Raw genomic sequence first — 24,924 nt, forward strand, 5'->3', positions numbered from 1 at the left:
AAAAATTTTATATTTTAAATGGTTTTTAAACATTCCAAAATCACTTCTGTAAATATAATTAAACGTTACTTTGAATTTTTTTTGGTAAACTTTTTCAAAAATCAATTGTCAGTTGAAAAATATTAATGACGTTTGTTTTATGATAAAAACTATTAAAAATTTTTTTTCTTCTTTTGTATCCAATAAACATGTAAAATATAATTTTTCTTCATGTAAATTACTTAAAAGAAAATTCAACTTAATCAAATTCGTTTAAAATCCAGAAATTTTTTTTTTTTACCTTTTTTAGGGGGTACCCCACTTTGCCCGCAGAAATGAAAAATTTTTTTTTTCAACGGTAACTGAAAATTTCTTCTATTTACTTTGAATATCATTAAAAAAAAAGATTTAACGTATTTGAGTCTTTGAAAACTTGGTATTTCCTTAAGTACCCCCTTTTGCCCTTCCCTCCCCTATTTCATTAAAATTATTGTTATTTTTGAAGTAAAAACAATTTTCTTAACTATAAAATAATAGCATTGCAATGCCACTTTCATTAAACGGAAAAATTGCATAAATTTGTTATCGAATTAAATATTTAGTAATGTACTGTAAAAAAATTGCGGAGTGAACGCGGATCGAATCTGGAGTGAATAAGGAGCAGATGACTGTATTTTATTCAATCCCCTTGGAGTAAAATTCACTCCGAAGAGAAGTTTATTTTAATATTAAAATTCCGAATCGAAGTGAATGCGGATTCAAGTGAAATCCAGATCACTCCGAAATTACTCCACTGGAAACACAAATTCTATTTACTCCTATGTATAAGGAGATATTTTCTTTTACTCCGAACTCCTAATTTGGATTTAAATAAAATCCATAATCACTCCGAATTCACTCCCGAGTTTTTACGGTGCATTTACTCCGAATTTAATCCACGTTCACTTCGCAAATTTTTTACAATCAACATTTAATTGTGGATCAGTATTCTTTGGATTTCTCCGTAAATTCAACGTTTATTTCGTAGAATCTTGAGCTGCTTGATCAGTAAATTTTTATAAGAAATTATCATTAGAAATATCTAGAATTTTTTTTATTTTGTTATTTTTTCCAAATTCTGACCTTCAATAAAATTTTTAAAAATTATCATGTGAAAATTGTAATTAATAATTGCAGTACACAGAAAAAAAATATTGTTTGGCGCGAATATTTTTTGCATGATGAATTTAAAATAAAAAATTTTTCTCTTTAACTCGTAAGGCAAAAAATTTCTGGGGGTGAATAAAATTTTTTTTTTTTAAATAAGTATTAGCTTTGAAAAAATATTTTTTAATTATGATAAATTTGTACAATGGACAATTACCTCAAAAATCGATTTTCTTATAAAGATTTAACTTTACTTCACTTAAAAAATATATCAGTCAATACGGAATTTTTTAGGCAGCAATTAAAATTACAAAGTTAATAATAAAAATGATAATTGATAATAATAATATTCCGTCGGCGTATTAAAGATCGAGACAAAGAAGACCAGGACTCAGCATTCCACGGCAGCTTACAAGCTATCGGATCGAGCATCGCTCGGCTTCTCGTATCCAAAGGTGGCGGATTTGTTTCTTTCTTATCCGTACTTGTACCCAGCAGGCAAGGCCTCCATCTTTTTCTTTTTATCTTTCTCCTATACGTCCATGTTACTTTCAGTGTCGGGAGCACGACCCGTCACTCTACGAACTAGAGATTCAAACGGGCTTATGAGCTCCACAGCCACAGCATCAACCAAACCCATATAATATATACAAATTTAGGTGTAGACGTGGCGCCATTCACCTATTCCTGCTACCGCTCAGCTAAATTATTTAATACTTACCCGAACAATATATATACATTTAAGTTACCCAACATTCCTATACATCCTGATCGCTCTTGTCCTCTTGTCTTACCTGCAAAAGAGTTTAACCGACTATATAATATATAATAAATATAATAATAATAATATATGCATGCAACAGACATGAGGAAACGAGAGACGGATGATTTGGGCAGGCTACTGGTTTATATTCGCATCCACGTCATTTTATCTCAAATTTTATTTATTAAAATAATCCATCAGCTTTAATAAAATATAAATATATATTAATATAACGTGCATGAGTTTATTCATACGCTCATTATACGTCGGAACAATCAGTTTAAAGTTTTGTTGGTTATTAAGTTGAGCCATTGAATGGAAGTAAAAAATAAAATATTTTTATTAAAATAACCGGACTGAATAATAATTATTTTTAAAAATAATATTTTATTAATTAGCGGGGGATCTGTCAAATCCTCTATCTTTCTATTCTCATCTGAGTAAAAAAAAGGATTAAAAACAAAAATGAGAATGAAAGAATTTTTATATAGGTTCTATTTAAATAATTCTGTGATTGGCACCTGGAGCCTGAGGTTATTTTTTCACTCACAGCATGTTTCTGGACGTCCTCGCAGTGTGTATGTGATGTCCGAGGCACATGACACGAGATCGGTCACGGTGACAGGACGTGAGGCTGAATGTGTGCATAAGAAGTTGCCGTCAGACGGAGGAACGAAGAACGAGTATGGACAGATAAGATATAAAGGGAGTAGGACGAGCTGGAAGTGGGACTGGGAACTGGGACTAAAGAGCACCGTGAAGATGGAGATGAAGATGGAATATAAATAAAAGAGGTGAGGAACGAGGCAGGACCACCCCGTCCGCGGCGATCATGTCGATCACGTAAACTGGCCGCCCTCTCATCCATCATACGGCGGCGAGGTTTGTCCTGGTCCTCTAATCGTCAACGCGTTCATGTATTATATTATTTAATTTTCCGGTGTGATCCACAGGACAATTAATTACACCAACAGTCATCTTGTTATTTAATTTTGTTCACGACTAATTGACTAAATGTTTCTCTCTTTTATTCTTATGTTTATGTTCATTTTTATTTTTTAACTTTACTAATTTCTTATTTAGTATTTCAGGTAATAATTTTCACAGATTTTTTAAACGTTTTTATATAAATGTATTTTTATGAAATCATTGAAAAGTATTTTTAAGAATACTAATTTAGGTGTGCTTTGAAAAATACTATGTCGCTATATTTTTTGAAAACTGATCTTTATGTAGTTTTTCAAATCATAATTTAGGTGGATTTTTTTTAAATGTTAATTCAAAGGTTTTTTGAAGATCACATTACAATGTATTTTTAAAAATACTAATTTCGATGGATTTCTGAAGATACTAATTTAGACGGATTTTTAAATTGATTAATTTATGTGCAAATTGAAAAATACTAATACCCTTGTAGGAAAAAAAATATTGACAACGGGGCCAGTCTTGGCACAATACTGGGCTACCGAGGCTCGGCCTCCCAAGGTTGGTCCGAGATCCGACCAACGTTCAAGTGACGAGTCTTGGTTTGCCAGTCTTGGGCCAAGATTCAGCCAATACTCAAGTGACAAGCCTTGGTTTGCCAGTCTTGGGACAAGATTCAGCCAATGCTCAAGTGACAAGCCTTGGTTTGCCCGTCTTGGGACAAGGTTCAGCCAATGCTCAAGTGACAAGCCTTGGTTTGCTAGTCTTGGGCCAATGTTCAGCCAATACTCAAGTGACAAGCCTTGGTTTGCCAGTCTTGGGACAAGGTTTAGCCAATGCTCAAGTGACAAGCCTTGGTTTGCTAGTCTTGGGCCAATGTTCAGCCAATACTCAAGTGACAAGCCTTGGTTTGCCAGTCTTGGGACAAGGTTCAGCCAATGCTCAAGTGACAAGCCTTGGCTTGCCAGTCTTGGGACAAGGTTCAGCCATCATACAAGTGACAAGCCTTAGTTTACCAGTCTAAATAACAAATGGTACCTAAAAACTCCTGGCTTCTGTGAACAGCGTAACAGCCTAGTGGATAAGACGCTTGCCTAGCAGTCATGAAGGACCAGGTTCGAGACCCAGCAAATGCAAAAAAAAAATTAGTTTCATCGATCCACCTGATTTCTCTGTGTACAAATTTATTTCCATATGTTACCATCCCGCACACGTCTACTAATATTTTTTTTTTTTTTTTTTTTCAATTTATTTTTAATAAGCATAGGTGCTTATTTAGCAACAGTCGTGGCACAAGTCTGGCAGCCAAGCTTGGGAGGAGGTTATCATTTCGAGACTTAGACTGGCTTGGGCCAAGCTTCAATTTAACTCTTGTCCCAAAGTTATGTAGAGTTGCGCCAGTCGTTTACCAAGCTTGGACCAATCACCGTCTCCTCTAAGGGTATCAGTCTATTTTTTAAAATTATAATTTAGATGTATTTCTGAAGATATTAAATTTAGTGTATTTTCGGAAATACTATTTTTAGAGTACTTTAAAAAATACTAATGTAGATGTATTTCTAAATATGTTAATTTCAGTGTATTTTCGAAAATAATGTTTCGGGCTATACTTAAAAAAATACTAATTGAGATCATAGATTTTTAAAGATACTAATTTCGGTATGTTGTTTAATATACTAATTTAGCTGTATTTTGAAATGACTGATTTTGGTGTGTTTTTAAAACTACTAATTTAGCAGTATTTTTAACATCTCTAATTTTTGTGTATTTCTTAAACTACTAATCTAGATGTATATTAAAAAATACTAAATTTGGTGTATTTTTAAAACTACTAATTTAGGTGTACGTTGAAAAATACTAATGTCGATGAATTTGTTAACGATTATAATTTCGGTGTATTTTTAAAAATACTAAATTTTGTGTATTTTCGAAACTACTGATTTAGCTGTATTTTTTAAATTTCTAATTTTGATCTATTTTTAAAACTACTAATTTAGATGTATTTTTAAAATTTCTAACTTCAATGTATTATGAAAGTACTAATTTCAGCGTATTCCTAAAAACGTTATTTTTAATATATTAAAAAAAAACAATAACGTATTTCTAAAAATACTTATTTATATGTATTGTTAAGAATCATCATTAAACTGTATCATTACTTAATAATGTATAATATTGTAACTGAAAGGGTTAAATAAAAAACACCAAGATCAAAGCAACAATTATATGCAAAAGTAATTAAGGAAATAAAATATGAAAGCCATGGCACGTGTCCTATTGACAAAAATATTTGCTTTATACCGTTGGATAAGTGTGTCAACTAATATATACATATGTATTTCATTCAAGTTCATATGTAAAAGGCGTTGATGAGTTCGTTAAGTAACAGAAAGTCGGTAACGAGGTATGGAACAATAATTATTAGCTACACCAACTTAAATGTCAATGACTCATTCTCAACTCGACGAGCGCCTACTAGAGAGTCACAAACTAATATAAGCTTGACAGAATTATCTGTATTAATGCTCATTGTTTGTATCTTCTGTCTAACTTTTGAACTAACTGCTGATTTTAACTGGAGATGAAAAAAAAAAAAAACAGTCACTAAAACTTAACTTATATCCTAAAATATCGAAAAATGAAATCCTCTTTGGGATTTTTTTGACACTTGGCAATATTTTAACCACAGGATATTATTTACCTCTTGTTAATTTTTTTAACGGCTTAAATTCCGAACTGGCGTCTTATTTTCGAGATTTTACAGAGATTACAATTAACGGATTAGTTTACATTTTATTTATCTTATTTTTTTTTCTTTTTCGCAATCAAACTTTTTTATTTGTTCAGTTTATTTTTATTATTTGCCTTATTGATTTTTATGTTGGTTAAAAAAAAAAATTTATGATGTGTGAAAGGGACATTAACATCTACCTGGCAGCGATCTATCGATTCATCATTGTGTCAACGAGGTATTATGCCGAGAGAAAAGATGAAGTGTCTTATCTACCGCGGTAGTATCTTCAATAAAATAAAATAAAAAATATACAACTCTATTTTTTTTGTTTACTTTTTTTTTTAATAAATGAAAAATATACAATATTTTTTCTCAATACATCTTTAAAAAACTACTATTCAATTTGAATATAATTTTGGCGATCTAATAAAAATGCATCTCTCAAAATTTTGATTTAACGGCATTTTCAAAGTTATTATCAAAATTTTTTTTTATGCGTTTCTGAAAATATCAATTTTAAATTATTTTCTCTAACAGTAATTTGAATGTATTTCTAGAATTCTTAATTTGAATGTAATTTTGAAGAATACTAATACAAATATATTTTTAAAATATTAACTAATAAAAATTTTTAGAGTACTAATTTAAATGTATTTTTTAAATTACTAATTTTAAGGTATTTTTTAAAAACTATAATAGTAATGGATTTTTTTTAAGTACTAATTTAAATGTATTTTTAAAAATACCGCCCAAATATTTTTTTCACAATACTAATTCTATGTATTTTTTAAGGATTTATGTAAATTCATTTTTTCAAGCACTAATTGAAAGTATTGTCTGAAAAATCAATTAAAATATATTTTCAAGTAATACTTGATATGTATTTTTTAGAGTAATAATTCAAAAAGTATTTTTTAAAATACTTGTTGATATAAATTTTTAGAAAATACTGATATTACTGTATTTTTTTAATACTAATGTAAGTGTATCTTTAAAGAGGTAAGTGTAATGTATTTTCTGGAGTACTAATTTAAATGTATTTTCTGAAATACTAATACTAATGTATTTTTAAAAAGATGATTGTAATGTATTTTTTCAAACTACTAATTTAAATGTATTGAACAAAATACTGCTCAAATATATTTTTCATATTATTAATTCTATGTATTTTTCAAGGATTTATATTTTCAAGCACTAATTAAAATGCATTTTTGAAAAGGTATAAGTGTATAATGTATTTTTGAAAAGGTAGGGGAGGGAGGGGCAAAAAGGGGTACTTAAGGAAATACCAAATTTCCGAGGACTCAAATACGCTAAATCTTTTTTTTTTTAATGATATTCAAAGTAAATAGAAGAAATTTTCAGTTACCGTTGAAAAAAAAAATTTTTCATTTCTGCGAAATTTGATTAAGTTGAATTTTTTTTTAAGTAATTTACATGAAGAAAAATTATATTTTACATGTTTATTGGAGACAAAAGAAGAAAACAAATTTTTAATAGTTTTTATCATAAAACAAACGTCATTAATATTTTTAACTGACAATTGATTTCTGAAAAAGTTTACCAAAAAAAAATTCAAAGCGACGCTTAAATATATTTACAGAAGTGATTTTGGAATGTTTAAAAACCATTTAAAATATAAAATTTTTTTACAAAATTTTGCGGGTACCCCGTTTTGCCTACCCTACCCCCTTCCCCCCCCTTCCCCTATAAGAGTAATACATTTTCTGGAGTACTAATTTAAATGCATTGTAAAAATAAAGCACAACCTCTCCGCTTCGCTTCCGAGGCGTGCAAAATACTGCCCAAATATATTTTTCATAATACTGATTCTATGTATTTTCAAGGATTTATTTTTTCAAGCACTAATTTAAATGTATTGTATGATGTAGTTTTGAAAAGGTATAAGTGTAACGTATTTTCTGGAGTACTAATTTAAATGTATGGTAAAAAATACTGCCCAAAAATATTTTTTTTTCAGTACTAATTCTATGTATTTTTTTAGAACTTATATATAAATTAATTTTTTCAAGCCCTAATTAAAATGTATTGACTAAAATATCAATTGAAGTGTATTTCCAAGTAGTATTTGGAATGTATTTTTTAGAGTAATAATTTAAAAAGTGTTTTTTTATACTAATTTAAATAATCTTCATACCTTCTAACAAAAATGTGATTAAAAAACTCCTATTTAAGTACAATTCCAATATAAATTAAAATAAGTGTTGTAAAAATACAACTTAAAAATATATATCAAATATTTAAATACTTTTCAATCTAAATACATAAGTCCCCATAAGTAAACAAAAACACCTCAAAAAAAAAGTAATTTAAATTTAAAGATATAGATAATCTCAGCAATCTTTACATAGAAAATAGGCGTGTCTAAAACTCTTGAAATTTAAGTCTTGAAGAGGTCGTCGAAGATAAACGTTTTAAACGTTTCCCGAATTAACCGTAATCCTTTTCAAATAATAAGCTTCTACTCGTTAAGTGTAATTAATCCAAAGAGAAAGCATCAGCGTACGTCCATTGTCACTTTCATTATTATTATCATTATTTCCTTTATTTTTTTTTCTTTTTCTTATGAATAGAAAGACGAAAGAGCGATCAGAGTGTGGTTTTTTTTCGAATGGTTACTTTGATGTTTAAATAACAGAATAAGAAGAGAAACGAAAAAAGAACCGCGGGCAAGAGATGCCTCGGACTTAGATGGCTCGTCTACGCTTAGCCTTGTTATATCCGTGGACTTGGATATTTGGATACACATAATCTCTTTTTTTCTTCAACTCTTCTCTCATCTCGGGATCTCATCCACGACCTGAGGGTCCACTAAACCCGAGATGATCTACCTGACTCAGTGGGTGACAAATAATATCGAATTGCCTTGCTCGGGATTTCCTGAGACCTGTTGTCGATAGATCTCACATTCGGAGCCAACTCTACCATCAGAAAGACGATACATTGCCTTATATTATTAATATTTTGACCTAACTATTTTTTAAATCTCTTATAAATATATTCTACTATTATCTCTATTATTAAGAGAATAAGGAAAATTTTGTTCCAGCCATATCTATATAATAGAATAATTTAATGTTATTAAATTTGGTACACTCAGAAAATTAAGTAATTGTGTTTATTATGCTAAACTTTTAATTCCAATTATTACACTGTAAAAAATTCGCGGAGTGAATGCGGATTAAATCCGCAGGGAGTTTTCGCGGAGTAGATAATTTTTTATTAATTTAATCCCTCCGGAGTGAAATTCACTCCGGAGCTGAGTTTTGCAAGTATTATTAATAAAAAATAACTCCACTCAATAAAATCGAAGTAAAAACTCGCCTATTACATAATTGATCAGCTGATATGCACACACATATTTAGACACACACGCGCACTCGCACATACACGCACGCACACATTTGTACACACGCACACATTTGCACACACACACACACACTTCTGCATACATGCACACATTTACACACTCACACACACACATTTGCACACACACACATTTGCACACATGTACACAATTGCACACATTTGAACACACGCACGCATTTGCAGACATTTGCACACATGCACACATTTGCACACACGCGGACACAGGCGCAGACATTCGCACACACACACATTTGCATACACGCGAACACGCACGCAGATATTTGCACACATCCGAACACACACAAGCACACATTCGCACACACGCACACAAACACTTGCACACACTCAAACGCACACACACATTGTTTAGCAGTTCAATATAAATTAATATAAATTTATTTAAGTATTAAAACTCCGGAGTGAATTGGGAGTGAAATAAAATCCGCGTCACTCCGCAATCACTCCGCTGAAAAAAAACTCCCAATTCACCCCGCATGCGGTGTGATTTTTTTTAAAACTCCGGAACTCCGAGTGGCGGAGTGAGTGCGGAGTGACGCGGATTTTATTTCACTCCGAATTCACTCCGGATTCACTCCAGATTTTTTACAGTGTATCTAGAATAATTGGAACGTTTTTCGATACAAAAATAGTTAGTGTTATCATTTTTTTAAATAGAATTAATAATTATTGGATGATAATTTCTGCATTAAATTTCGTAACAGTTACTATCAGGATAGTAACAGTTACCATCAAGATGATAACAGTTACTATCAGGATGGTTATTACTATAATAGTTAACTATTATAATTTCTGATGGTAGCTGTTACCATCTGGATTATAAATATAACTATTTAGAATAATAATAATAATTAACTCTAGTTAGCATACAGGATTGTAACAATTATCATAAATATGGTGAATATTACAATCTAGATGATTTATACAATCATCTAGATAATATTTACTACACGGAGAGAAATGTCAAGTAAATATACCTATGGCAGCATAGTAATAATCACATTACTCTATAGTTTGTATAAGCTGTCACATAAGAGCGGCGGGACACAAACTATAGAGTAATGTAATTATTACTATGCTGCATAGGAATATTTACTTGACATTTCTCTCCGTGTACTATCTGATTGATGGTAGAAATTTTTACTATAACTAGATAGTAACTCCTTTTATTTAATTTTCTGAGTGTATTGTTAGAAAGATCTTGACTTGATTTTGTGCCTTTTCATGGTTTAAACTCTTTTTTATTGCCAAGTATCGAGATAAATAAATTTATCTATATCATTCGAATTACATTTAAATTACGTGGGAAAAAAGACAGTCGTATTATATATATAGGGGAGGGTGGGGCAGAGCGGCCCCCCTGAAATTTTGACCGAAAAAAAAATTTTTTTTTTTTCGACTAATTACTATAAATCCGATATGTTTGCGCATTTTTACCCCTACGCATGACATTTGGGGCAAAATGGACAAGCCCAAAATTTTGAAAAAGTGATTTTTTCATATTTTTATCGTCAAATTAAAAAAAAATTAGTATAATTCCACATTTCTAGCCCTACGCATAACACCTGGGGCAAAATGGACCAGCCGAAACTTCCGAAAAAATTATTTTTTCATATTTTTCGGCCGTTTCTCTATGTAAGAGGCAAATTTGGTCACTAAAACTTTATAAAAATTAAATTTTTTTTTTTAGTTGATAAATTTTTGAAATAAAGTAAAATTATAGAATTGATTTTTTTTTTATTAAATAACAATTAGTAATTAAGGTAATCGAGAGTGAACGATTTTTTACGCTTTAAAAAATTTTTTTCGAGTAATATAAAACCAAAAATAGTTGTCAAGAGAAAGAAATACATTCTTAATGATGAAAACAATTTAAAAAAAAAAAAACGAAAAAAAAAATTTTTTTTATCACTTTTTGAAGGGGGGCCGCTCTGCCCCACAAAAAAAAAAAAATTTTTTCAGAATTTTGGCAAAATGTCCATAAATTTGTTCGAAATAGGACAAAAGTAAAGTGATCTTATGGTTGAAAGCCACAAAAAATAATAATTGGCTTAGGGGGGCCGCTCTGCCCCACCCTCCCCTATATATAATTAGGAGAAAATAAAAAAAATTTAGTCTATGCCATGTCTTCTATATATGATAACAAAAATTAAATAGATTTAATTGGGTATCAGTGAAAAAAATGTATATTAGACGATTAATAAAAAAAATTTCACCGTGTGAAGATTTTTTTTCAAGAATCAATAAGTTTGCGAGTTAATGATGAGATTTGTCTTATTAAATTTCAGTGATAATAGAAGTAAACAAAAGATTCCAGAGCTAATTTTAGACTATAGATTTTAATAAACAGTTAAATCCAAATCATATTTAATAAAATTGGAAATAATACTCGGGCAGCAGTAAGTCGCTCGTCTATTTTTAAAAATATTATTTTGTTTATTAAACTTTAAATTAATATTCTGACCAAACCATTGAAAATACGACAAAAATTGACAGAAATAATTTTTTTACAAATTTTATTTTCTACAAAAAACCTAAGCATCAATTTTCATATAAACTCAATAATTAAGACAAAATTTTAATTATAAATCACATAAAAAATTTTTTATCTGCACAAAATCAAAATTTTTATTTTACTAAATTTATAATTACAATTCTGGCTAAAATATCAATGATACGACAAAAATGACCATGAACGATTTTGTAGCCAATAAAATTTCCTACAAAAATGGTCCATATCAATTTTTACATACGATCATTATTTCAATGTCTAATTACAATTTTAAACAATAACTCTAAAAAAATATTTGATGCACAATAAATTAAAAAATATTTCCAGTATCTTTTGTGTCTCAATAATAAATAAAAATATTTTTTAAAAAATACTTGTATTGAAAACCGGTATAAACAACTCTCTTGATGGGTGAACACACCATATATATATAATATATAAGATGTTATAAAAGTACGTACAAAGTGAACTTAAAGAGGCCTCGTTCACTCGCTCATTCATTCATTCACAAACTTTTTCATTGCAACAACGGTGGCAACGGCCTGATAGACTTACAAGAGACGCTTTGATGTCTTACCGCTTTACAAACGATTCATACTCCGTCTTTGCTGTGCATTTCCATATTACCACCGTCATGTCGATACTTTTCAATGTTTAAAATCTACAATCTACAATCTAATGTTACATATATATGTATATACATATACATATATCTGGGCAGTAGAATGGCACAAGAGCATTTAGCCTTAAGCGTACAAATCACCCCGTTGTTGCTTACGAGGGGTTAGAAAACCATTTTATTTGTATTACTGTAGATATACTTTGTATACATGTTATATATATACATATATACAGATGAGAATAAGAGCCAACCAAGTAAGCTAACCCCCGTACACCCCCATCGCCTTATCCACTACAGACTACAGGCGTTTCATCCCCTGCTGTGCGTTAAAACTCCCTTTCGTTTTGCCCTTCGATATATAAGTCGCGGTGCAATTCGCTTCTCTCATCCTTTTACCCTCTCACCCTCTCACTCTTTCACCCCTCGGGCCCTTCCACCCTCGGTTTGACTCTTGATACAGTGACGACAAGCTGTTTGTAAACAGCGTATAAAAATACTACTCGATTATGATATGGACCCTTTTAGTTTGCTGAGTAGCAGTAGTCTAATGTCTACGCTCTCTATGATATTATCATTAAAATTTTATGTACCAATATTATTTTATAACTTTATTCATAGCTATTCAGATGGAAATTTTAATAATTTACTCAACTTTAATTCAGTAACTTTATGTTTTCTTTTTACATTGTGTTTACATTTAAACCTGAATTCACTCCGTCACTCAGAGTTCCGGAGTAAAAAAAAATTATTGTGCATACGGAGTAAATATATTTCTTATGAATCAAAAATTATTATTTTACAATTTTTTTTTTTTTTGATAAAAATCTTCGTGCTTCGAAAACAAAAAAATTTTGAAATAGTTCAAATCAAAGTGTCCCCAATATTTAAATGCCATAAGAAATAATTACCCACTTAAGAAGACTATCATGTCTCAGTCTAAATTTCGAATTAATATACAACCATAATATTTACAAAAAATAGAATGCAAAATTAAATTTTCTATAAAGAAAATTTCTTTCAATTTTTATCTGCACCTACTAGAGTCGGGTCCCTGTTCAAAAAAAAATTTGGTTCCACTTACTTATTTTAACTTCAATATGAAAGGAGAAGAATTTTCTCAGCATCGAGTCTTGAGTCTAGATTTTCTATAGAATTTCTTAGACGACGATCCTGACCAAAATTAAGGCGCCCATTAGATATTTGGAGGCCTCGAGGGTATCGACAAGTCGTTTGGAAGAACGATAAACGCTCGTGTATAGAAGTGAAGTGTGAATTTCAAAATTAAAAAAAAATTTTGAATACCATTCTTCGGTCTTTCATTAACATTTTTTGTACTACACTAGTATTTATCTAAACTTTGAAAAAAAATACAGCAAAAATATTTTCAAAAAATTGAATGCAAAATTAAATTTTCTATAAAAAAAATTTTTTCAATTTTTTCATCTTCACTCACTAATATAATAGTTGAGTGTCAATTGTGAACTAAAAAAAAATATGAAAAACCATTCGTCCCACAGTGAAACTCGGCAAATGAATCTGCATAAACAGCCTAAAAAATAATAAAAAAAAAGTATTGAATAGCAAACAGAGCAGGATAATAATGAACCGAGAGCTGATGATCAATGCTCATTAGTCTCCGTGCATCAAAGGCACAATCGGCATACCGAGGACAAAGGACGTGATGCGGGAACTGGCTTTGCAACTGTAACAGATGAGTAACCATCAGTGAGATTGCACAATTACTACAATATACAACTTTCTAAACAACCCACACACATTTAACGAAAATCAAAACGTCCAGGGTATATTTTTTCCTACGATACCACTCAAATAAATAACAAAGTACTTATAAATCAAATTTTATCTCAACCTTTCCTTTGCTTTGCTTTATTTTATTTTTTTTTTTCACATGTCCATAAGTATTATTAATGCTCGAGTGGGCATAAGAATCTAAAAAAAGTTTGGAAAAATGTACCGGTCATCTTCTTCATATCCATGCGTGACTGTGTGTCCAAAAGTTGTAACATCTCAACATAAATTTGCGGAACGCCTTAGACCTTATAGACCTTAGGAATATCAAGTGCTCATCGATAGGCCGACTTGACAAATGGACTCTTTGTCCTGTTTATACCATACTCTATATAAATATATATATGACCCAGGTATGATCATTGTCATGACAACAGGGAAGAAGCGACAGAGGACATGACTATTCAAAAAAAAAAAAAAGAAAAAAAAATACAATAAATCTATTGTTGAAAATTCTGTTCATTCAACTTTTCACTGGCTATCTATATATTTTATGTATGTATGTATAGATATATTTATTATGATATAGATAGTCTAGTATTGTAGGTTATTTAAAATTTTAATAGTAGAGTTTGGGAGATATTTCAATCGGTAGCATAAAATTTTCTCAATGATCAATGACTGATGATCAATGACTCGAGTCTACAGTAGTTCAAAAGTCAATGTACACCTGTATTGAAAAATAATACTGTTAAAGTGGACACGAGCGATGATAATAGATTTTTTAACTCATGATCCCGACACCTAATGTGAGAAGACCGCCCATTTTGTGTCTCTTTTCATGAGAATATTGACTGTCATCACAATTTGGGTCTATGAAAACTACTGGCCGTTTTAGTTGATGATGTTCAATGGACTTTTATCTAGTCTATTACGCAGAATTTTTCTTTTTTAAATGTCCTTAATATGACAATTGATAATATTTATATGGGAAAAGTAATTGAGGTGAAAATATTTTATTGTTGGATTTATATGACGATAAATTTTATCAACAATAAATAATTCTTGGTATTTTTTTATTAAAATATTATTTATTTTTCGTTTTATCAAAAAAAAATTTTTTTTTCAATTAGAATTGAGATGCTTTAATTTATTGATAAATTTAATAACGAAATTTTAAATATAGAATTTTTAAAAATTTTCCAAATGAATGGAAAACAAAATATTTTGAGATATTTTTGCTAAAAAATTTTTTCAACTCGAATGTGAAATTTTTATCGTCAACATAGTCTTGATTTAAATCTTCTTTTTTAAAATTTTTTCCAAATGTGAAAATTAAGGAGGACCATTAGTGTGACCGCCTGAATAAAGATGATTTTTTGGGAATTTTTTCAAAGAAAACTACTGCATGGAATGTTTTAATATTTGAAGGATATATTTGTGGATATATAATGAATACAAGATAAAATTTTTGGACCAAAAAATTCAAAATTCTATGAGTTATTCACAATCTCCCAACGCTCAAAAATAAAAAGCCCCCCACTGCAGTGATAGTGACTGCCACAGTGCATTACATAAAAAAAACCAAAAAGTTTATCAAACTAGAAGGTATTCCCAGTATCATGATTCTCGAGCTAAGAAAAAAATTTTAATTTAACAGTATGGCGAAGTTTAAAAAAAAAATTTCAAATTTCGCGCCAGCCAAAATTACATTTTTGATTAGATCGGAAAACTGGAAGTTCATGGTACGTAGAAACGTATATAAAAGAAGCTGCAATTCAAATCCAATTGATCGGATGATTTCTCTTCGAGTTAGAGATGCAGCAATTTTGAAAAATGTATTTTCGAGAACCAATAAGCAGCTGCTCTTCAGATGGCTGTTACTCGAAAAAACTATTCAAGTGCACTTTAAATTTTAGTATGTTATTTTTGGATGTATGTCCTATCAAAGTATGCCAAAAAAAAATGATTTTTTCAAAATTTCACACTAGTGGTTCCCTTAATGAAACAACTTTGTTTTGACATTCTACACTCTTAAAAAATCGTAGCCTGCTCATAAAAATTTTTTCAAAGCTTTAACAATAAGCTATCAATCGCATTGACCAAATATAAGCTTTGAATTTATATTTAAAAAATTACAAGTTCAAAAATTAAATAAAAAATTTTAAAACAGAGATTTGAAGTTTCAAAATAAAAATCTTCATAATCCGATAATTTGAATACAAATTGCAACATTTTGAATTGTAAAAATTTTTTCCGATAAAAAAGTACTGAAATTTCGATTGTTACTTTTTTCGAACAAACAAAAAATAACAACATATTAAGATAAAATATTTAGCAGAGCATATCGGTTTTGGGTCTATGAAATATAGACAAACAAACAAACAAACAAACAAACACAAAGAACCTGAAAATGATAAAACAATTTCTCGATGAAGCATTTGCGATTACGACAGCATTTGAATGAGAAACTCATGAATCGTAACAATATACGGATGAGCATAACTTAAATCCGTTCACATGCACCTGAGTCTCCATTCTCTCATCCATCCATCTACCCATCCATCCAACCATCCATCTATCCATCTATCCAGCATCCAGGATCCCACACCAACTACACTTTCAATCCAGCTTGGGTTGTACCCGAGCGCTTAGTTGCTCATTTGATTCAGCATAATGCAAGAAAGATAAATGCACGTAAGCGCTGACGAGCACATTGTGATGTGGATTGTGGATTCTGTGGCGTAACGAGCCGCGAAAGAGTCACGCCGCATCGCCTTCATGTCCGACTCATCCTAATCATCAACACATTTAATTGTAGCTTATAAATTATAAGTCCACTTTCAAATAAGATCCATGTTTACGCTCAAACTTAAACAGAATTTTTTAAATTTAATTTAGAAAAGATTTTTTGAAATTATTGGCAAGTCAAAATTAGTCATAAATATGAATATTAATTAATTAATATGTTAAAAAATATATAGGGAAAAGGCGGGCAAAACGAGACCGGTTGTGCAAAACGGGCCGCTGTAAAAAATTTGGTGAAAAATTTTGTTTCTTAGTCACTTACGACTTAAATCATTACTTTTGTACACTTTTGAGTATCCCAAAATTATTTTTCAAATTTATTCCTCTAACAAAATTTTTTTTTAGGAATTTTTCAGTGGACTTAATGTATGGTCACAATTTTTTAAAGTACATTAAATAATGCTGTAAAGCCAGGAAAGTATGTATTCGTGCACACACGCAGGAATCGGAATAAACACATGTAACAATGACTATGGCCATCTTAAAATTGATAACGATTGTATCACAAATCACTGTAACCATTATAAATTTTACTACGGACATTGTAATTTTTGTATGTATGTGTTTCAATTTACGTCAGGTGGCCAACATGGACCGTCTTCACTATGACACATTGACACACTAGCATTTCAATCAAGAATAATTGTTCCGTGCACATACAATATATACGTTGGCTACAAAAAATACACACAGTGTCTAATTCGTTACATTTAAATTTTATAAAATTTATTTATCTTCAATAATTTTTTTTTTTCGGCATCTTTGTTTATTAACAGTATTGCAAATTTCTATGTTTACTTACATTAGATTTAAACGACTTTATTACAGTCTTTTTTTTTAAATAAAAGAAAAAATTTTTTTTTACTTATTTTTTGAGGGTGGCCCGTTTTTTCCAACCGGAGTGAAAAATTTTTTTCTATAACTGTTGGAAATTTGGTTTAATTACTCTAAATAGAAGTAAAAAAAAAAAAGATTCAACGTATACTTAAATCCACATGAAATCCATTATTTCCTTAGAGTTCCCGTTTTGCCCGACCTTCCCCTATATATGATCATTATAATGTTATTTATTTCATAACAAATATGAAATCATATCTATAACTTTGCTGCGTTTATGGATGATTATAAATCGAAAAAAAATTTTATTTTTAAAATAAACATTTTATAATCTTAGAGTTACATTTTAAAGAATATAACCCTGGTAGGAAGGGACCATTGGCCAAGGCTCGGACCAGGCATTGGCCAGTCGTCATGCCAGAGTCCCGAGCCTTGGCGCAAGCCTTGATCAAGCCTTGGTTGAACCATTGGGTGAGCATTGGTCCAAGCCTTGGATGATGTCCATGTCCCAAGCCTTGGGAAACAATAAATCAAGCCTTGGCCAAGCTTTGGGAAGCAATCAGTCAAGCCTCGGCCAGGGCTTGGCAAACAGAGAGTCGAGTCTCGGCCAAGGCTTGGGAAACAAAATATCAAGCCTCGGCCAAGGCTTGGGAAACGAAATATCGAGTCTCGGCCAAGGCTTGGGAAACGCAATATCAAGCCTCGGCCCAGGCTTGGGAAACGAAATATCGAATCTCGGCCAAGGCTTGGGAAACGAATTATCAAGCCTCGACCAAGGCTTGGGAAACGCAATATCAAGCCTCGGCCAAGGCTTGGGAAACGAAAAATCGAGCCCATGGCAAGTTTTGGGAAGTACTAAATCTGAAATTGGACCGAGCCTCGGGAAACTTTATAGGATAAAAGAATATTTTATTAATCATATAGTATGCTTTATATACTTAGTTTTATAAAAAAATATTTAAATTTGTTATTATAACATTGCATGACCTTATCAAATTATAAAAATATTGGATGCTGATATGTTGATAAACATTAAGAACTAATTAGAATTAATGTTTTAAAAAAGTAAAAATAATCAAATGTAATAAATATATGCTATTAATTCTTTGAACGCGATATTCTTCCACCATCACGATCGCCTGCACCCGAAAGAAAAGTACTGACTATTGTTAATACTTTAAATTGACGGTTTTCATTTCCATACTTTTCTTTAATAAAATCTGAAAATGTTAATTTATACTGCGTATACTTTTAAAATAACAGTTTTACCATTAATTAAATTCTATATAATAAATTTACCTTCAATTAAAGTAAAAGTATTAGTTGTACTAAAATTTAATTTTCCCCCTTTTTTTGTGATCCGTCCAGCACCGCTATATAATAGTTGGACTTCTTTTGAAATCATTTCAGACATTATCATTTTAATGGCTTTCTCATAGTTTGAGCCGTCTGTTAAAATTTGATACATAGTCTTCTGAAATATAAATTGTTGATCCAAATAAGATAATACACAACAAATTAAATGACAATTATTATCTTATAATATTGCTTTTTGTTCATAGCTTAGCAGTTATCAAAATATAAAAAATATAGGAAATTTTATTAAAAGTCGACAACTGAATACATTTTATTTATAATTAAACAATTCAGCCTTGTTCATTTCAGAATTTATAATTTATCGACCATCAATTGATTATTTCAGTAATAGATGGTTCATTTTAACCTTTGTAATTTTGTTTTAAAGATAAAAAAAAAAGAACCGTAACTATAAATTAAAAAAAAAATGGATAATTTTAATATTTAAATTTGTATATTTTTAGACGAATTAAAAATAAATAATAAATAATTTAATAAATAAAAAAATATTAACATGATAGCAAGAGAGAGCAAGTGATAGAGAGTGATAGCAAGTGACAGCACATGGAAAGGGCAGATAACCATAGATTCTCGACCCAAATCTATGATTATTCACCGTCATTTGGGCGGACCTAACGACTCCACCGTGCATCTTACGGCTTTAAATACTTAATATGTACTTTAAAATGTAGATTGTGGAAAAAATTAAATGAATACTCATTTAAAATGTGGAAAATTGAATTTATTGAACTTATTATAAGTTCATTTTAAAAAATGAAAATAAACTTTTCAACTTGGAAAATTGTCAGCTATGATTAGTAATTCAATATATAAACAAACAGGTTCTAATAAAATAAAATCAAAATCAAAGATATACATACAAGGGCTGCTTGTTTTTCGAGATTTACTTTCAACTCATCATCAAATGTTGAAAATGTTTCAGCGTCTTTTATCGGTAACTCAATATTAATTTTTTCTTTCCAAGAGTTATCAACTGTTTTGGCAGTTGATGTTGGTTGATTAGAGGTGCTTACATTATCACGAGTTCTATTTTTTAGGTCATAAAGAATGCTGCGCTTCGCATTCGTGATTTTCTTTTCCATTATCTCAAATTTTAAATCGACATACTCAGCCATAATTTCTAAAATTACACGTTATTCAAAATAAATAAATTATTCTATTCCAAATGAAGTTAGAATGAAAAGATAATAAAATTAAAAAAAAAATCGAGTCGAATACTTTGTTTGGAAGTCATGCTGTTTTTCAATTCCGTTAGCTTATCGTCTATTTTCGACGAGCTTTTTTCTTTTGTATTATTTTCAATTACTGTAGGATTTAGACCATCTGTAAAAAAATTTAGTAAAGACTAATAAATAATGTATCTGAAAAAATAAAAAAATTAAAAACTGAGTTTAAAAAATTACCAGAGCTGGCTTTTCGCTTTTTAGCTTTCCGAGAATGTTCATTAACATGATGTGTTTGATTTTGATTGCTTGTTGAAGCTATGGATACATAAAATAATAGCAAAAAAAAAATTTTCCAATTAATTTTCATAGATAATCATATATATTAAATTTTAAATTAGCCTATGAAATATCATTCAAATATGATAAATGTATTGTGAAATAAATTAAATTAAAAATATAAAATAATTACTTTCTGGTGAACCACTGTTGCCTTGAGGTAATTGTTCGGTCACTATTATCGAAGATGTTTCATCAAACATTTGTTGAATTTCCCTATGAACTGTATCATTTCGCAATTCCGGTTGGTATATATCATCAAAATCGCTCGCAGCTTGAGCGGTTGTAAATGCCCGGTAAAGTCTGCGTAATCCTTTGGTATAATTGTCTACTCAGTACGGAAAGATACAATTATTAATTAAATTCATGTAGCTATAGATTTAGTAAAACTTGCTTCAAGTACACCAACAGACACTTACTTGCTTTAGAGATAATTTCAACAGTATGAGATGACCATGTGTCTTCTGGCTCTTTAAGATTTTTGAGCCATTGGGTCATATAAGCTTGTGCCATTGAAGTAGGTGGATAACGACAAGTGCAGTTATCTTCCTCGTCAATCGTAATCCACGATCTTGGAACAAGTTCGATCAATTTTTTTTGATGATGATCATATTCATCAAATGCGACGATTGCATAAATCGCATCATTTAAAAATTCTTCAGCTGTAACCATGATTGATAGAATCTAAAAGTTTGATGGGTAAATAGTGAAAATTTTTTAATAAAAAAAATATATGTATGTACGTATATATTTTGTAATAGATCAAAATATATAAATTTAGATATTCGCCCCAATTGGAAATATTTGAACATCAACTTTATTACAAAATAGATTCTCTTGATATTTGATATCGAATCAATCACTTCATTTGAGGTTATGAAAAATGCTGCGTTGGATATTATTAATATTTTAAGTATTTAAATATACTTACATGTGCAAAGTATTTAGTTATAACAAAATAGCATCGATAAATAATAATATACCAGAGGAATAATGATGGTTATATTTAATGGTAATTAAAATTCAGCAGTCAGTAGAACTTCGTCTTGATAGAAATGATTAGAAGAGGCAGGTACTGGAGAATCCCCTCCATCGTAATAAAGACGCGAGACACAGCATTATAAGTACATCGCTGCGCAACTTTCAAAAATTTCGCGGCATTTTTAAATTTTTTAGTGGTTATTTTTTTTATCTTTAACAAGATTTATATAAAACCTATTTGAGAATCAAAATATAGTTTTTATATATTGTTGAAATAAAAATTTTAATTAATTTAATAAAATAAGAAGGCTAAAAAAATATTTATTACAGTTGTTCACTACATATGACTAAATTTGAAAGTTATTAATGAATTACATATACGAAAATTCAAATAAAATTAGAATATTATTTATAAGTAAATAAAAACTGTGCGCAGAAAATAAAAATATTTAAGTTCATTACAATATAGCTAGCTCTTGTAGTTCTTTGTTTTTAAGTTTACTCGTAATTTTCTGTACAAATAGAGTGCAGAAATGTAATTGCATAGTTGTCATTATTAACTTTTAATAACAAACATTTGCTTTTCATTTTCTTCAATGAGAAACGTTTCATCTTTTCTGAAAATTCATTAATTTTAACAGAGCCTAAGTCACTCGATTTACATGGATTCACAAATATTTCTTCTACTCCAACACCTTCGAAGCCCTCTATATAAAAATCATTTAGATCTTTAACAGTGGAATCATTTTCCCTTAAAAGTATATCACTTATAATAAAGATCTTATTATTTTTTAATTGAACAGTATTATTTGGAGGACTACTGCTTATAAACATGTCATATATTTTGACAGAGTTGACTGGTATCATTCGACCTTCATCATCTCTAATTACATCTGCATTTTCATTAATATTATACTCTTCAAGTATACATTTTTTTTTAATTTTAATATTGCCTAAGGTTTCGACAGCATTTAAACGATTAATAATTTGTTGCAAGGGCTTTGCTGCTGATTGTACGAAATATTTTAATTTGCCTATAAAATTTTCACCCCAAAATGATGAGAAATCGCTCAATGGAGCTTGAAGATGTCTCACATCATCTGCAACGTGTATCAGATTGTGAAAGTTCATTACTTGACATGCTTCTCCATAAAATTTCGGCATTAGTTTAAAAAACTTTTTTAGTAAATTATCAGCATAATCAACGTTTTCAACTACTAGCTCTGCACTGCAGAGAATGCGACAAGCAACGTGTAACAGTAAAAAATGTTTGTACACATTCGTGTTTAGTACGAACTTTAAAATAATTGGGCCAGCATACAACAGCATAAAACGATACTGCGTGGCCTTCCAATGTGACACATCATCAGTATCGAATACCTTTCGCTGAAATTCTTTAGGTACATATTCACTAACAGAGTCCATTACTCTTTTGAAAGTCTGTCGATTTTGACGGCTTAGTCTAACTGAACTTCCCTTTTCTACCCATTTCACCAATAGATATTTCATTGCTCCTAGAAACAATAAATGCATTGAGTCCAGAATAACGTCTTTAACTGGATCGAAACCAGGAATCTTAATAAGAGGGGTAGTAACATCCTCTTGGTGATGTTCAGGTTGAGTTTTATTATCAAAAGAATCTTTAGAGCGTTTTTCAAAATTTGTTTCCGGATAGACGCGTTTTTTTTGTATTGTAACACCTCTAATGGTACAGCGTTCACATCCATAAAATGCTATTGGCCCCTTTATGCACTTCAAGTACGCTCGGGCTTGTCCGTCAGCAATCAAGGCGACTAGTTTAAAAGAATAACTTGTCCCTTGTATTGTCACACCATTAGTAACTAATAATTTAACTTCATCGACGAAATCATTCAGAAGGCTACCAACATCACTAGGTTTAGCATCACCGTAAAATAATCCAGCAATAAAAGGAGGACATATATATTTTTTGTCATACAGCTGTACTGCAATAGGCCAAAGTTGACCTTTTGAATTTTTATATATTTTCATACCATCTATGAACACAACTATTTTAATCGAATCTTCGTTGAATGCTCCTGGATCAATTCGGTTTTCTAAACCGTTTAGTATTCCTAAGTATAAATACTGCCCAAAAGTACCATTTTTTGTTAATACACGTTGTGAATTAATACAGTGCTTATAACCTAAAAGAGCATGAGCTGTCGGAGGAAATGTTTTGTAACCCTCACTTATCAAAACTTGTAAAAGCTCATCTACAGATGTTAGAGGTAATTTATCAATATTATTAATTACCCATTTTATTAATTTGGAGTGAAGATTTTCATCTGCAGGTTTTTGTACCTGGACTTCATTGGGCTCTGATATTTCATCTTGAAGCTGATCATTTGATTCAATATGAAAGCTACCAGAAGACGAATTTGTTTCATTGCTATCCACTTTATCTAAAATTAAATATATATGATTATGATTTTTTTAATTATTTACCACAATATTAATTGATTGTTTTATTTACCAAATAAAATTCGAGATTCATCATTAGTAGCACTATGATTAGTGCATATACTGTTTGTAACAATTCTGTCATTGGCACCGTCACTGTCTTCGCTATCAGAATCAGATGCCACACTTTTCATGTACCGCTCTTTTTTAATTTTATAATAAAAATTATGAGAACTCGAACGTTTGCGAGACATTGTGATATGACACTTACCACTTTTAAAGGTTATGTTTACAATACTGGTTACACACACATACGGACAAACACTAACGCAAATTTCATATCTATACACAATTATACTGAATTAAAATTATTTATTGTCCTAGTAATTTTACTAATAATTAATAAATGTGAATTTTACAATGACGTACTGAAGTATGATTACTTGACAGAACTATATTGTATATTTATATTTATAAACTATTTGCACGATTCATAATTAAGTATTTTTTCAATTTGAATTTAGTAATCTAAACTAATCAAATCGCTGTGTCCAGCTTAAACGAAAACTTGGTCCTATGGTTATCTCTCAAGGCTCGATTTAATCACAATCAAAACATAGGACCAAGTCCTGGCCAGGGATCGGGCCAATGGTCACTACCCGAGGCTCGGCTTAATTTAATCAAACCATTAGACCAAGCCTCGGCCTAGACTCGGGCCAATGGTCAGCTGCCAAGGTTTGGTTTAATGTAATCAAACCATTGAGCCAAGCACTGGCCGAGGCTTGGGCCAATGGTCAGCTGCCAAGGCTCGGCTTAACATAATCGAACCATTGGGCCAAGCACTGGCCAAGGCTTGGGCCAATGGTCAACTGCCAAGGCTCAGCTTAACGTAATCAAACCATTGGGCCAAGCACTGGCCGAGGCTTGGGCCAATGGTCAGCTGCCAAGGCTCGGCTTAACATAATCAAGCCATTGGGCCAAGCACTGGCCGAGGCTTGGGCCAATGGTCAGCTGCCAAGGCTCGGCTTAACATAATCAAACCATTGGGCCAAGCACTGGCCGAGGCTTGGGCCAATGGTCCGCTGCCGAGGCTTGGCAAGTGACAATAGGGCCAAGGCTCGGCCTATGGTCAATCTTGGCGATTCCTACCTGGGAAGCCTC

At 30.7% G+C, this 24,924-nt stretch overlaps 3 protein-coding genes across 3 annotated transcripts in view; all 3 read right to left on the reverse strand.

Annotated features, from left to right (window-relative positions):
• Positions 1-24,924, reverse strand: part of LOC130677519 (oxysterol-binding protein-related protein 8) — a 69,699-nt gene that overhangs the window by 5,062 nt on the left and 39,713 nt on the right. The window lies entirely within an intron of this gene.
• LOC130677528 (uncharacterized) lies at positions 18,405-21,431 on the reverse strand. The gene is made up of 8 exons (XM_057484316.1): positions 21,293-21,431; positions 20,781-21,045; positions 20,495-20,689; positions 20,263-20,340; positions 20,078-20,182; positions 19,720-19,979; positions 18,782-18,956; positions 18,405-18,702 (listed from the first exon to the last, which is right to left on the reverse strand). Exons 2-8 carry the CDS (start codon positions 21,031-21,033, stop codon positions 18,581-18,583), a joined length of 1,188 nt encoding a protein of 395 aa, XP_057340299.1. The 5' UTR covers positions 21,034-21,045; positions 21,293-21,431; the 3' UTR covers positions 18,405-18,580.
• Positions 21,823-24,631, reverse strand: LOC130677522 (uncharacterized). The gene is made up of 2 exons (XM_057484306.1): positions 23,837-24,631; positions 21,823-23,765 (listed from the first exon to the last, which is right to left on the reverse strand). Exons 1-2 carry the CDS (start codon positions 24,015-24,017, stop codon positions 21,841-21,843), a joined length of 2,106 nt encoding a protein of 701 aa, XP_057340289.1. The 5' UTR covers positions 24,018-24,631; the 3' UTR covers positions 21,823-21,840.

The sequence above is a fragment of the Microplitis mediator genome, chromosome 11 (assembly GCF_029852145.1).
Source record: "Microplitis mediator isolate UGA2020A chromosome 11, iyMicMedi2.1, whole genome shotgun sequence".
Classification (NCBI taxonomy): domain Eukaryota; kingdom Metazoa; phylum Arthropoda; class Insecta; order Hymenoptera; family Braconidae; genus Microplitis; species Microplitis mediator.